A 15,182-nucleotide genomic window follows, 5' to 3' on the forward strand; every position below is an offset into this window, starting at 1 on the left:
CCCTCTGGCCAACCGGGGCATGTACAGGATGGCAATGCACAGGACTGTTAGGTAGGAGCACTGGGTGATAAAATGGGGAAATGGGGAAAAAACCGGGATAAAAAAAAAATATAAAAAAAAGAAAGGAATATAAAACAGGTAAAATACAAGAAAATATTGACGGTGGCCAAACACAGGTCGCACTCATGACGCTGGTGACTTTTCTGTCGCATAATGTGACGTTCTGAAGCCTAAATGTCCGTTTACAAGCAAACTTGAAAACTGAGTTTTTGCAAATTCAGAAATGATCGTTTTTGGAGACTTTGAGCTTCGTTTTCGTTTAAACGAACGGACAAAACGCATGTTTTTGCTACGTGTAAACGGGGCCTCAGTTGGGGGAGGAGGAGCTTCAGCTGGAGGAAGACGCCGGCCCGCCTCCAGCTGCTGGATGCTGCTCCAGGTCCCTGAGCAAGGCAGCAGGGCAGCAGGTCAGCAGGGCTCCCTGAGAACCTGCTGCTCCGTGTCCAGAGACAGAGTTCAAGTATTTCTGCAGGTGTTTTGGTCAGTGCTATTATTTGTAATATATTATATTATTTGTAATCAGCACAAATTATCTGTCCCCATATGATAAAATCCACCATCCCCCCTGATTCTTTTTTACAACTCGAGTACTGGTAGCGGCGCTACAGATGAGAAATGACCCAGAAGCAAGAACGGGGCTCGGGTGCTGCTCCTCAGGAGCTTTCGGACCTTCAGCTGTTGATGTTGGGAAGGAACCCGACTATCAGGTTTTTTACAGTGTAACAGAAAAATAAGACCTTAAAGACGCAGACGGGGTCTGCAGTGGTGGGAGTGATGAGTGCTGAGATCTGAAGGAGGTTCCAGGATCAGAACAAGGACGCAGCAGTCAAGAGGTTAAAGACAAGAGTTAAAGACAGCAATAAACCAAACTTTTATTTCTCCAGATAGAAAAAAATTAAGTTAAATAGAGAAACAGTCCATCAAAATCTCGTTTTCAACCAATGGTCCGTGTTACAATAACTTTTGTCCCGAAATGAAAAGCAAAAAAAAGGTAACAAAAATGTAAATAATATGTTCACAGTAATAAATATTGAAAACAAAATATTTTATACGTAGACACATTTTATATATATAGATATATATATATTTGTGTAAATATATATATGTAAAGATAAATCATATACAGTAAGTTATTTTCAAGTTTAACAGAAAATAGTTGAAAACAGAAACTTGATTGCATTTCTTTATTCCCAAGGCATCAGCAACCATGGCCATTCAGAGTCTGTAATAAATAAAATGCGATATCATCTAAAGATTGTAGTGCATCACTGGAAATTAAAAAAGAAAAATAGTGCAAGTTTCTAATTCTTTGCGCAAATAAATCTTGAAAGTTTTCAAACTAATCAAACAGGAATGAGGACAAAGAAACGGGTCGGTGGAGGAACGGCGGCGGCCGCCTGCCTCCCGACCTCCTCTGCAGTCAAAGAAAATAACCAAAAAAAGCATCACATGGATATAAACATGGCAGATATTCAACAGACTTATTTGGCAAAAATATTAAAGGATGCTTCTTACACTCAGCTGTCAGTGTTTCCGAGGAAACTGCTGATGAAATGCATAGAAAGTAATTACCAGTAGCAAGAACGAGCCGGGGTTGTTCGCCGTCATGCAGCATTTCTGAGACGCAACGCAAGGCAGCAAACGTAGGTGTGGAGCGCTGAAGCATGTCGATAAATGTTTGGCTGGGGGGTCCCGGTCCCTGTTGGGAGGTCCAGCTCCGCCGCCACACAAGCGCCCGTGTGTGTGTGTGTGTGTGTGTGTGTGTGTGCTCGTCTCAGACCTCCGCGCCCAACTCAATGACCCCCGTCTCGATGACGGGCACTAGCTTATCTTCCACCTGAACCAGCAGGATGGTTTTGTCGATATGGGAGCGGGTGGCTGGGTCTCGGCTACAAGGCACCCACCGGTGAATCACCTGCAGGGGAAAGCAGAGGGAGAGGGGTCAGAAACACGGGTCAGAAACACGGGTCAGAAACACGGGTCAGAAACACGGTACAAGGTATGAATCCAATAGGGGTGTAACAATATCCATCCATCCATCCATCCATCCATCCATCCATCCATCCATCCATCCATCCATCCATCCATCGTCCGCCGCTTGTCCGTTCCCGGGTCGCGGGGGCAGCAGCCTCAGCAGAGATGCCCAGACTTCCTTCACCCCAGACACTTCTTCACCTCTGCGTAACAATATATCGTGCCAAATTTCGCGATACAAAAACGTCACGATACGTGTCGTGGAGGTGACAAACTGTAGCGCGATATTGGGTTATTAATATTAATATATTGTGTTTACTAGTAACATCCTATTGGTGCTGCGGGATCACCTGACGACCGCGCCTCGACTGGCGGACGAAAAAAGTCGAAATGTCGAGAAAAAAGTTGAAATGTCGAGAAAAAAATCGAAATGTCGAGATTAATGTTGAAGTACAATTTTGAGAAAAAACTCAAAATGTCGAGAAAAAAGTCGAAATGTTGAGAAAAAAAGTCGAAATGACGAGAAAAAAGTTGAAATTTCGAGAAAAAAAATCAAAATGTCGAGATTAATGTTGAAGTACAATTTCGAGAAAAAAGTCGAAATGTCGAGAAAAAAGTTGAAATGTTCGAGAAAAAAGTTGAAATTTCGAGAAAAAAATCAAAATGTCGAGAAAAAAGTCGAAATGTCGAGAAAAAAGTCGAAATGTTGAGAAAAAAAGTCGAAATGTCGAGAAAAAAGTCAAAATGTTGAGATTAATGTTGAAGTACAATTTTGAGAAAAAAAGTCGAAATGTTGAGAAAAAAGTCGAAATGTCGAGAAAAAAGTCAAAATGTTGAGAAAAAAGTCTAAATGTTGAGAAAAAAAGTCGAAATGACGAGAAAAAAGTTGAAATTTCGAAAAAAAAAATCAAAATGTCGAGATTAATGTTGAAGTACAATTTCGAGAAAAAAGTCGAAATGTCGAGAAAAAAGTCGAAATGTCGAGAAAAAAGTCTAAATGTTGAGAAAAAAAGTCGAAATGACGAGAAAAAAGTTGAAATTTCGAAAAAAAAAATCAAAATGTTGAGATTAATGTTGAAGTACAATTTTGAGGAAAAAAAGTCGAAATGTTGAGAAAAAAGTCGAAATGTCGAGAAAAAAAAACGAAATGTCGAGATTTAATGTTTAAAAAAAAAAAAAAATTAATGTTGAAGTACAATTCGAGAAAAAAGTCAAAATTTCGAGAAAAAGGTTTTGTTGAAAAAAGTTTAATTGCGTCTCGTTTTCCTCAGGTGAGAAAGGTTCGTTGACGACGATATTTAGTCATAATTTTCGTTGACGAAAGCAACTTTATTGGTGCTGATGTGTTGGTGATGGTGTTGGTGTGTCGGTATTTTGGCGTGGGTGCCGGTGAGCCTCACATGTCCCTCCATTCCCTCCACGGGGCTCCAGTCCCTCCACCAGGTCCGTCCGGCCCTCAGTCTGACCGTGTCGTCGGGCCACTGCAGCTCCTTCCGCTTGGACATGTTGATGGTCTCCAGGACGAGACCCACGTCCACGATCTGCAAACACAGCCGTGATGGAGGGAGGACGGAGATACAAACCCGCCCCTTGGAAACCAGACCTGCCCCCCAGACACAGACTACGTTTCCATACAGTCAATATTCGGGTTAAGGTCAATATTCCGGTTACTGAAACTATCGGAATAATCTGTTTCCATGCGTGAGCAAACAGGGTTATCCCCGTATACATGGTAATTAATCATTTGGGATATCTGGATCAAACCAGCAACGCACGGAGAACGTGATGACGCAATTCCCCTAATTTCCGCTTCTTCTTCCTGTATCCAAATCCAAAACAACAATAACAGCAGTACGGTGGATAATGAACATCCCAGTAGAAGTCGCCTTTTTCAGCGTCTTCCAGCGGAGCTTGATCTGGTCTGGCGTTCGTTCAAATCCTGCTTTGCGCAACTTTTCGCTCACCTTTTTGTAAATCTCACTATCCCGGTACTTTCTACCGTCTACAAATGCCAAAATGTTCATATCTTTCATTACATTTATGAAGTGATTAGTCTCCTCCTGGTCTTGGTTTCTCCGTGTTTATAAGAACTTCCTGGACTCAAAAGACCAGGATTCCTTGCGAAAAGAACATGAACAGAAAGCAAATTCCTGTTCCTTGCAATGGGGAAATCCTACGGAAGAGTATTAGGGCCATGCAGGAGAAAAAATATTTGAGAGGGGAAGATTGTTTTTTATTGTGCACTTAAAAAAAAAAAAAGGCGAAATGTTGAGATTAATGTTGAAATACAATTTCAAGAATAAAGTCGAAATTTCGTGAATAAAGTCGAAATTTTGCCTTTTTTCTCAACATTTCAACTTTATTCACGAAATTTTGACTTTTTTCTCAACATTTCGACTTTTTTCTTGAAATGTTACTTCAACATTAATCTCAACATTTCGACTTTTTTCTCACTTTTTTCTCAAGTGCACAATGAAAAAGAAAAATCTTCCTCCTCTAAAATATTATTTTTATTTGTCTCCTGCCTGGCCCTAATACTCTTCCGTAATATCCTGTTAGGCTGTACATGACCAAATATACGGGTTAGAAAAGGAGTAACTCAGGGCTCATATTCGGGTTTTTAAAAAAAAATTACTTTCGGTTAAAAATTCTGGTTATTCAAAGGGGTTATTGGTGTTTACATGGCCGTGAAAAACCGGGTTATTGCTAATATTCCGGTTAGAAAAGGGTTATTAACTGCATGGAAACGTAGTCACTGCCCCCCCCCCCGGACTCAGACACAGACCTGCACCCGGTAGGAGATGTCGTCCCTGCGCTGGCTGGGCCCGGCCGGGTTGTGCTGCTGCGGGTGGTTCTGGTGGTTCTGGTAGTTCTGGTAGTTCTGGTGCTGGCTGAGCGGGTCGGCCCCAGCGCCGCCCTCGCTGCCCAGCAGCCCCACCAGCGTGTGGCGCTTGCAGGGCGGGATGCTGTGGCTGGACAGCGAGGAGGACGGGCCGGCCGGGTCGGCGCCGGGCCCGTTTCCGGGGCCTAGCCGCAGCTGCAGCGACGTGGGCAGCGTGCGCAGCGACAGCTGGCTGCTGGACGAGCGCCGGCACGGCTCCAGGCCCGTGGCCGAGGTGCGCAGCGACGAGTGGCGGCTGCTGCTGTAGCGGTACGAGGACGCCTGGCTGGCCATGGAGGCCCGGGCCGGGGAGTGGCGCACCAGGCCCGACTGGACCGACTGGGAGCTCTGGCTGGTTCCTGCAGGAGGGAGAGGAGGACGGATGAAGAACCAGAACCTTCCACATTAAAATATGGATTTATTTATGTATTTTGTATCATTCTCTAAATCCTAAATGCACTAGTTTATAAAAGCTAACTTTTTTTTTTTTTGTGGGAAAAGGGTAGGCGTAGGGCTGGGCGATATATCGAGATTTTAATATATATCGATATATTTTCAAACGCGATATGGTACGAGACAATATCGATTTAAAAAAAAAAAAATGTAATTTGATTTTAAATTGCTTATTTTGTGACAAATTGACTTGAATATTTTATTTGAGATTTGCACAAATTTTTTGTTATTTTCACAACTGTCAACCTCAGTGGAAAAGTCTGCCTGTTACTGTCTACATTGTATTAATTGCACAGTGTATTTTAATGTAATTGTTATTCAGGAAAGGGATATTTGTTTTATTTTATTCAAGAAGCATTTTTATTCTATATATGCAGGCAGTTTATTTTTATTTCATTTGTTTTATACATTTTGATATTGTGCAGACCTCTGTTAATAAAGGAACCTGTGTGACATTTGGCACGAGGCTTTGTATTAAAACTGACTGTTTTTTTAAGGGTTTGCCTCAGAAAAAAATGAAGCTAACAGAGATGCTATGCTATAATGCTTTGGGGGAAACCCCAATTATGGCACAGAAAAAATATCGATATATATCGAGTATCGCCATTCAGCTAGAAAATATCGAGATATGACTTTTGGTCCATATCGCCCAGCCCTAGGCGTCATAAGCTTAAGTCTACAGTCTGTGGTTCTCACCCACACCAAGCCCTGGCAGCACATCACCCCCACCCTCATCCACCTCTACTGGCTCCCGGTTAAGTTTCGAATACAGTACAGAATTCTCCTTCTCACCTACAGGTCCCTTGATTCACTGCCCCCCCAATACTTGTCCGACCTCCTCCACCAATACACTCCATCCAGGAACCTGAGGTCTTCTGATGTCAGACTCCTTTCCAGTCTGACTCCTTTCCATCCCCTGTACCCGTTTAAAAACAGGGCTTTTAGCGTGGCTGCCCCCACCCTCTGGAACTCTCTCCCCCTTGAAATTTGCCACTCCCCCACTCTCCACAGTTTCAAAGCTCAAAGCTTCCCTGAATAGGCTAAGGTCCCCTCCCTGATTTTTTGTTTTGTTTTGTTTGTTTGCCCCACCCCCTTTGTTACGCAACCTTGGGTATCATGAAAGGCGCTATATAAGTATAACGGCCAATCCCAATCCCCCCCCCCTACTTTCTATCACTAGCCCTAAAAATGAAGCCACAGGGGTAGGGCCCTTGTAATCTTCCCTAGGGATTGGGACACCACTTGCTACGTCACTGCGTGGTTTACGTTCGGGCACGTAAGCGACTGCGTAGTTACGTTTGCACATACGTTACACCATATCAGGAAGCCAAGAGATAAAAGCTGTTTTAATTTCAGCTGTAGCGCTGTTAATATGCCACTTTATTAAGTTTTAATATTTTTTCAGGCGTAAAAGTAACCGTTAAGATCCCCAACCTGGGCTCAGTTTATCTAAATAATGCTTGTTAAGAATTTGACCAGATGTTTTTCTGGGATACCCTGTTGGGCCCGACTGAAAACATTTACAGCAGCTTTCAGTCGCCACCAGAAACTGGAATTTTCTAGCCATTTGTTGCGATTTATCCATATTTTATCCATATTTGCTTGCCTTGTCTGGAGACTACGACTAAGAAATCCAGCGCTGAGGTTGAGGTTGCCAGATCTGTCTGACAGGTTCCAGCCCAAACACGACATAAAACCCACCGAAATAATGAAAAACCGCTCAAATAATACATTCTCTATGTTAAAACTCTAAATTATTAAATGCAGAGTAAATTCTAAAGGCTCCAAACAAAGACTACAATTAAACTGAGTAGATTAAACCAAATATAATATCATTGAGGTTATTGTGTAAGTTTCTACTTTTCTCTGCCATAATGGAAACTTTTTTTTTTAAATAATTTCTCCTAAATATTTAGTAAAAACCAGGAAAAGCAGCCCAGACTTTATCAACCCGCCCATTTGGGCTGAAACCTGCTCAACCTGGCAACCCTGACTGAGGCGTCTAACAACTGGTAAACAGGTTTATTTCTCCTCAAAACAATTAAATAAACTTTTCCTTTTCAAAGTGAAGAAAACTTTTTAATAATGACTGGATGAATTCCCTCTAAAACTGATATTTTGGATTGAGATTTAAGACAAATTAAGACATGTAAAGGCCTTATTTTAGTAAAATGGAATTTAAGACTTTTTAAGGCTTTTTAAGGACCTGCAGCCACGCTGCTTGTGATGTCACAAACCCAACTGCACTAAAACAGTCCTGTGACGGCGGTTCTGATGACATGCTCGGCTCTCACCCAGCGAGTGCGGCTGGTAGGAGTGCGGGGCGGCCGGTCCGGACGGTCCGCCCTGCGACACCGAGCTCTGGTGGGAGTCTCCTCCCGTCCCGTTGCCGCTGCCGCAGGTGTCCGAGTCCTCGATGTTCCCCCCGCTGTTGCAGCCGGCGCCGCAGCCCTTCCGCAACCTGCAAGACAAAGCAGCGCGGCGTTTACCCCGTCAGCCCTGGAAGGGTGATGGTTCGAGTCCCGGAGCGGGGGGAAGGTTTCAGAGCCGGCCAAGGCATAAGCGAACTAAGCAGCTGCTTAGGCCCCGTGACCACTAGGGGGCCCCCAAGAGTTAAAATAAATAAATAAATAAATAAAATTATTGTGAGTGATACAGAAGATTATTAAGGCCATTAGAGGATGAAGATTTTTTTTTATTGTGCACTTCGAGAAAAAAGTCGAAATGTCGAGAAAAAAGTCAAAATCTATTTCAACTTTATTCTCGAAATTTCAACTTTATTCACGAAATTGTATTCAACATTAATCTCGACATTTCAACTTTTTTCTCAAAATTGTAATCTACGGAAGAGTATTAGGGCCATGCAGGAAAAAAATAATTGAGAGGGGAAGATTTTTTTTTATTGTGCACTTCGAGAAAAAAGTTGAAATGTCGAGAAAAAAGTCAAAATTTCGTGAATAAAGTTGAGAACAGAGAATAAGAGAGAGAATAAAGTTGAAATACATTTCGACTTTTTTGTTGAAATTGTATTTCAACATTAATATCAACATTTCAACTTTTTTCTCAACATTCCGACTTTTTTCTCGAAATTGTACTTCAAAATTAATCTCAACATTTCGACTTTTTTCCTCGACATTTCAACTTTTTTCTCGACTTTTTTCGACATTTCGACTTTTTTCTTGACTTTTCGACTTTTTTCTCGACTTTTCGACTTTTATCTCGAAGTGCCTGGCCCTAATACTCTTCCATGGTCTTAATCACTGTGGATTACAATCTAAAAAACAAAAAGTTCTTACATCTAGTTTTACAAGTGTATTTGTGACAGGGAAGAACATGAAATAAGTTTATAGTGGGTGTGTGCATGATCAATAATCAGTATTATTGGCAGTAATAGAGGCCCCCCGTCCCGCTACCGGCCCCCCGTCCCGGTACCGGCCCCCCGCGGGCCTCACCTGTGCCAGGTGCTGAGCAGGAAGCCCCCGATGCTGGCCAGGCTGATGGCCCCCCCCAGGACGTGGCCCAGCTGCGGGTGCGAGTCGCAGTAGGACGTGGTGAGTGGCGACACGTAGATGGGGTAGCCGATGGGCTGGTCGCACGACGAGTTGATCATGTTCCTCAGCGCCTGCTTGGCGTTCTGGATGCTGCCGCGCTCCGGGTTCCGGTTCCGCAGGAAGACCAGTTCCTGCTGCTGGCCGGCCCAGAGGCCGCGCACGCACTCCCGGTTCACCTGCACACAAGAGCAGACCCTCAGAACCAGAACCCTCAGAACCAGAACCCTCAGAACCAGAACCCTCAGAACCAGAACCCTCAGAACCAGAACCCTCAGAACCGGTTCAAAAGCAAATAAGGAAAGGATTTTTGCCAAATACAGGGAAGAGACGACATGAGGTAGTGATTGTGTGGGGATTCATCATAATGTACGTATATAAAATGATATATATAACAATGATTATAATTATTGTTGTATATTATTAGTATTATATAGTAATATATAAAAGGTATATAATGGTTTTTTTTATATATATTTTTTATACATCTATAGGGTTCATAGTTAGTTATTAATATAGTCATTATCTGGGAAAGGCAACATACGCTGTATTAATGTATAGTAATTTATGGTATTGCAGTATATAGGGACTGGGATTCTATATGTATATGGCATTGTAATGATGGTATAATATTTATAATACTTATAATGCTCAGGTATATTGTTTATGATAAGATATGTATATATGTGTGTGTGTATATAATGCAATTATAATTATATATAATTATAATTATATATATATATATATATATATATATATATATATATATATATATATATATATATATATATATATATATAATCAATATATAATTATAATTGCTCTGGTATATCATTTATTATTTAAAATGCTCTGTTATAATATTGTAATGAAGTGCTGTAATATTTTTATTTGTAATAATAGGTATATTTTTTTGATAAAGTAAAGCTTGCTGTTGTATTTTTTAATTATTATTTTTCTATGTTGTATTTGAGTAAAATTGAAATAGAAACAAGGGCTAGGACCTCCTAAGGTTTTACTTCCTCCTACTCCCTTTTGGGTATGAAGGTTTACTTCTTTTTGATTTTGTTTAATGACTGTTTATGTGTATTCTTTTTTCTGATGTTTTGTGTAAATAGTTTTTTGTTATTAATTATTTTATGCTCGAAATAAATATTTCAATTCAAATTCAAATTCAACCGGGACTCCCAGAACTGGGACCCTGAGAACCGGGGGCCCACCACATGTCCAGGTCTCTGTCCCCACCAGCCAATCAGGGCGCTGCTCTGCAGGCCCACACTTTAACCCTTTAAGACCGGCACTCCCGGTTGCATATTGACCTTTTTTTTATTTATCTATTTATTTATTTATTTTATTTTGAAAAAAACATTTTAACACCCAAACAATATACTAAAGTTAAGATATTAACAAATATAAAACCAGGTTCTCAGGGTCAGCCTAGGACCCTGAGAACCGGGACTCCCAGAACTGGGACCCTGAGAACCCTGAGGGTTTCGATCAAAACATTCCACCGATACAGCATGTTGTTATTTTCTCGAGGTTATTAAATCTTGTCTTGACAGGGGGGGAGTTGTAGGGGCTGTTTTCCTGGATCTTCGTAAGGCATTTGACACGGTCAACCACTATGTGCTCTTAGGGAAACTACAAAATTTCAATCTTTCCTCCAACACCATCAGCTGGATTAATTCTTACCTCACGGATCGCTTTCAATACGTGAGAGTTAGCAACAAAATTTCGCCTGTCACAGCCTGTACTTCAGGGGTGCCCCAAGGGTCTATCCTGGGACCGTTGCTTTTTAGTCTGTATATTAATGACTTTCCCTCCATCTGTGACGGTGTGGAAGTCCTAATGTATGCAGATGACACAGTTCTCTTCACGCATGGCACCAACGCAAACGTCGTCGCTCAGAAACTCTCGGTGGCCATGGAAAAGGCAATGAAGTGGCTTAACAAGTCCTGTCTTACACTGAATACAGAAAAAACGGTTGCAATGTACTTTTCAAACAAAAAATGCCATAGCGTCCGTCCCAGTATATTGGTGGGTAGTTTTATCGTGAAAAATGTTGAAGAGTTTAAATATTTGGGGGTAATTTTGGACCCAAATCTTAGTTTTAAGAAACATATTAAAAAGACCTCTCATATTTTAAAATTTAATATTGCCAACTTCCGTCACATTAGGAACTCCCTATCTTTAGAAGCAGCTAAATCCTATTTTAATGCCATGATTTTATCCCATATTTTTTACTGTTTGTCTTCATGGTCTCAGGCCAGATCATCAGTTTTAAACCCTCTTAGATCTTTGCACAATCAGGCTTTGAAAATTCTTGATAGAAAGCCACAACGTTTCCATCATTGCCACATATTGTTAAAACTTAAAATTTTAAGCTTTGATAATTTAATCAGGTACTCCAATATCCGCCTGGTACACAAAATCCTGCACGATGCTGCCCCACCCCCCCTAAAGGCCTACGTTCAGCCACGCTCTCAATTGACCAGTATAGTGCTAAGGTCTGTCTCCAGGGGTGAGTGCAATGTTCCAAAAAGGAAGTCCACCTTTTCTCAATCAGCTTTTTCATATAAAGCTATTAAGGAATGGAATGGGTTCCCGGACAATCTAATGAACATGGCTGACTTCCATAGTTTTTCTAGGGCCGTCAAAAAGTGGCTTTTGGATAGTCAGTCCTGTTCTCATTGACAATACCGTACGGGTATTTGGCCATCTGATGGTTCCTTTGTGGGTACCATCTGATGACCCAACCTTATTTTAGGTTCAATTATTCTAATCTATGTTATTTTAATCAGTCTGTATTTTGTACTTGCACTAAGTGCTTTAAATGTTAACCTTTTATTGTGGTTTCAGGACATTGTACAGTAGTCTGTTTCTTGTATTTGTATTTGAACACTGTCATTGTAAACCCTAATGTGTAGTATTTATGTTTGTCAAGGACTACAGATGGAAATTAGCTTGTGGCTAACTCTGGTGCAGCCATCTTTTTAATGTACCTGCACATTGTCCTTTAAATAAATAAATAAATAAATAAACTGGACCAGAACCGCACCTTGATGACCCTGAAGCCGAGGAAGCGTCGGTTCAGCATGATGATCTTGTACTCGTTGGTTCCCTCGTCCAGGACGTGGCGCAGCGCCAGCAGCGACGGGGCGTTGGACAGAACGGCGCTGCGCCAGGCCGGGTCGCCCTCGTGGGCGATGACCAGGTTCTGCTGGTGGGACGAGATCGCCTCGAACAGGACGGAGGATTCCTCGTACTCGTCCGGGGACGTGAAGTGGTCCTGGTGGGAGAGAGGGGGGATCAGTCCAGTTTAAGTTTGGTCCAGTTTAGTCCAGTTTAGTCCAGGTTTAGTTTAGTCCAGGTTTAGTTTGGTCCAGGTTTAGTTTAGTCCAGTTTAGTCCAGGTCCAGTTTAGTCCAGGTCCAGTTTAGTCCAGTTTAGTCCAGGTTTAGTTTAGTCCAGGTTCAGTTTAGTCCAGGTCCAGTTTAGTCCAGGTCCAGTTTAGTCCAGGTTTAGTCCAGGTCCAGTTTAGTCCAGGTCCAGTTTAGTCCAGGTCCAGTTTAGTCCAGTTTAGTTTAGTCCAGTTTAGTCCAGGTCCAGTTTAGTCCAGGTCCAGTTTAGTCCAGGTTTAGTTTAGTCCAGTTTAGTCCAGGTCCAGTTTAGTCCAGTTTAGTCCAGGTCCAGTTTAGTCCAGGTCCAGTTTAGTCCAGGTTTAGTCCAGGTCCAGTTTAGTCCAGGTCCAGTTTAGTCCAGTTTAGTCCAGGTCCAGTTTAGTCCAGGTCCAGTTTAGTCCAGGTCCAGTTTAGTCCAGGTCCAGTTTAGTCCAGTTTAGTCCAGGTTTAGTTTAGTCCAGGTTCAGTTTAGTCCAGGTCCAGTTTAGTCCAGTTTAGTCCAGTTTAGTCCAGGTCCAGTTTAGTCCAGGTCCAGTTTAGTCCAGTTTAGTCCAGGTCCAGTTTAGTCCAGGTCCAGTTTAGTCCAGTTTAGTCCAGGTCCAGTTTAGTCCAGGTTCAGTTTAGTCCAGTTTAGTCCAGGTCCAGTTTAGTCCTGGTTTAGTTTAGTCCAGGTCCAGTTTAGTCCAGGTCCAGTTTAGTCCAGGTCCAGTTTAGTCCAGGTCCAGTTTAGTCCAGTTTAGTCCAGGTCCAGTTTAGTCCAGGTCCAGTTTAGTCCAGGTTCAGTTTAGTCCAGGTCCAGTTTAGTCCAGGTTCAGTTTAGTCCAGTTTAGTCCAGGTCCAGTTTAGTCCAGGTCCAGTTTAGTCCAGTTTAGTCCAGGTCCAGTTTAGTCCAGGTCCAGTTTAGTCCAGGTTCAGTTTAGTCCAGGTCCAGTTTAGTCCAGGTCCAGTTTAGTCCAGGTTCAGTTTAGTCCAGGTCCAGTTTAGTCCAGGTCCAGTTTAGTCCAGGTTCAGTTTAGTCCAGGTCCAGTTTAGTCCAGGTTCAGTTTAGTCCAGTTTAGTCCAGGTCCAGTTTAGTCCAGGTCCAGTTTAGTCCAGGTCCAGTTTAGTCCAGGTCCAGTTTAGTCCAGGTCCAGTTTAGTCCAGTTTAGTCCAGGTTCAGTTTAGTCCAGGTTCAGTTTAGTCCAGGTCCAGTTTAGTCCAGGTCCAGTTTAGTCCAGGTTTAGTTTAGTCCAGTTTAGTCCAGGTCCAGTTTAGTCCAGGTCCAGTTTAGTCCAGGTCCAGTTTAGTCCAGGTCCAGTTTAGTCCAGGTCCAGTTTAGTCCAGGTCCAGTTTAGTCCAGGTCCAGTTTAGTCCAGTTTAGTTTAGTCCAGTTTAGTCCAGGTCCAGTTTAGTCCAGGTCCAGTTTAGTCCAGGTTTAGTTTAGTCCAGTTTAGTCCAGGTCCAGTTTAGTCCAGTTTAGTCCAGGTCCAGTTTAGTCCAGGTCCAGTTTAGTCCAGGTCCAGTTTAGTCCAGGTTTAGTCCAGGTCCAGTTTAGTCCAGGTCCAGTTTAGTCCAGTTTAGTCCAGGTCCAGTTTAGTCCAGGTCCAGTTTAGTCCAGGTTTAGTCCAGGTCCAGTTTAGTCCAGGTCCAGTTTAGTCCAGTTTAGTCCAGGTTTAGTTTAGTCCAGGTTCAGTTTAGTCCAGGTCCAGTTTAGTCCAGGTCCAGTTTAGTCCAGGTCCAGTTTAGTCCAGTTTAGTCCAGGTTTAGTTTAGTCCAGGTTCAGTTTAGTCCAGGTCCAGTTTAGTCCAGGTCCAGTTTAGTCCAGGTCCAGTTTAGTCCAGTTTAGTCCAGGTCCAGTTTAGTCCAGGTCCAGTTTAGTCCAGTTTAGTCCAGGTCCAGTTTAGTCCAGGTCCAGTTTAGTCCAGGTTCAGTTTAGTCCAGTTTAGTCCAGGTCCAGTTTAGTCCAGGTCCAGTTTAGTCCAGTTTAGTCCAGGTCCAGTTTAGTCCAGGTCCAGTTTAGTCCAGGTTCAGTTTAGTCCAGGTCCAGTTTAGTCCAGGTTCAGTTTAGTCCAGTTTAGTCCAGGTCCAGTTTAGTCCAGGTCCAGTTTAGTCCAGGTCCAGTTTAGTCCAGGTCCAGTTTAGTCCAGGTCCAGTTTAGTCCAGTTTAGTCCAGGTCCAGTTTAGTCCAGGTCCAGTTTAGTCCAGGTCCAGTTTAGTCCAGGTCCAGTTTAGTCCAGGTCCAGTTTAGTCCAGGTCCAGTTTAGTCCAGTTTAGTTTAGTCCAGTTTAGTCCAGGTCCAGTTTAGTCCAGGTCCAGTTTAGTCCAGGTTTAGTTTAGTCCAGTTTAGTCCAGGTCCAGTTTAGTCCAGTTTAGTCCAGGTCCAGTTTAGTCCAGGTCCAGTTTAGTCCAGGTTTAGTCCAGGTCCAGTTTAGTCCAGGTCCAGTTTAGTCCAGTTTAGTCCAGGTTTAGTTTAGTCCAGGTTCAGTTTAGTCCAGGTCCAGTTTAGTCCAGGTCCAGTTTAGTCCAGGTCCAGTTTAGTCCAGTTTAGTCCAGGTCCAGTTTAGTCCAGGTCCAGTTTAGTCCAGGTTCAGTTTAGTCCAGTTTAGTCCAGGTCCAGTTTAGTCCAGGTCCAGTTTAGTCCAGTTTAGTCCAGGTCCAGTTTAGTCCAGGTCCAGTTTAGTCCAGGTTCAGTTTAGTCCAGGTCCAGTTTAGTCCAGGTTCAGTTTAGTCCAGTTTAGTCCAGGTCCAGTTTAGTCCAGGTCCAGTTTAGTCCAGGTCCAGTTTAGTCCAGGTCCAGTTTAGTCCAGGTCCAGTTTAGTCCAGTTTAGTCCAGGTTCAGTTTAGTCCAGTTTAGTCCAGGTCCAGTTTAGTCCAGGTCCAGTTTAGT

General features: G+C 42.7%; 1 protein-coding gene across 1 annotated transcript in view; it reads right to left on the bottom strand.

The window, feature by feature from the left end:
• Window positions 1-912: 912 nt before the first annotated feature.
• The window catches only part of pcnx1 (pecanex 1), an 86,435-nt gene continuing 72,165 nt past the window's right edge, over window positions 913-15,182 (bottom strand). The window contains exons 31-36 of the mRNA XM_061743643.1: window positions 11,975-12,205; window positions 8,821-9,095; window positions 7,663-7,829; window positions 4,820-5,274; window positions 3,435-3,575; window positions 913-1,975 (exon numbers count right to left, since the gene is read on the bottom strand). Of these exons, the coding sequence (XP_061599627.1) occupies window positions 1,835-1,975; window positions 3,435-3,575; window positions 4,820-5,274; window positions 7,663-7,829; window positions 8,821-9,095; window positions 11,975-12,205 (1,410 nt within the window). The 3' untranslated portion in view covers window positions 913-1,834. The remainder of the gene's footprint in view (window positions 1,976-3,434; window positions 3,576-4,819; window positions 5,275-7,662; window positions 7,830-8,820; window positions 9,096-11,974; window positions 12,206-15,182) is intronic.

Source organism: Cololabis saira, chromosome 16 (assembly GCF_033807715.1).
Source record: "Cololabis saira isolate AMF1-May2022 chromosome 16, fColSai1.1, whole genome shotgun sequence".
In the NCBI taxonomy this organism is placed as follows: domain Eukaryota; kingdom Metazoa; phylum Chordata; class Actinopteri; order Beloniformes; family Belonidae; genus Cololabis; species Cololabis saira.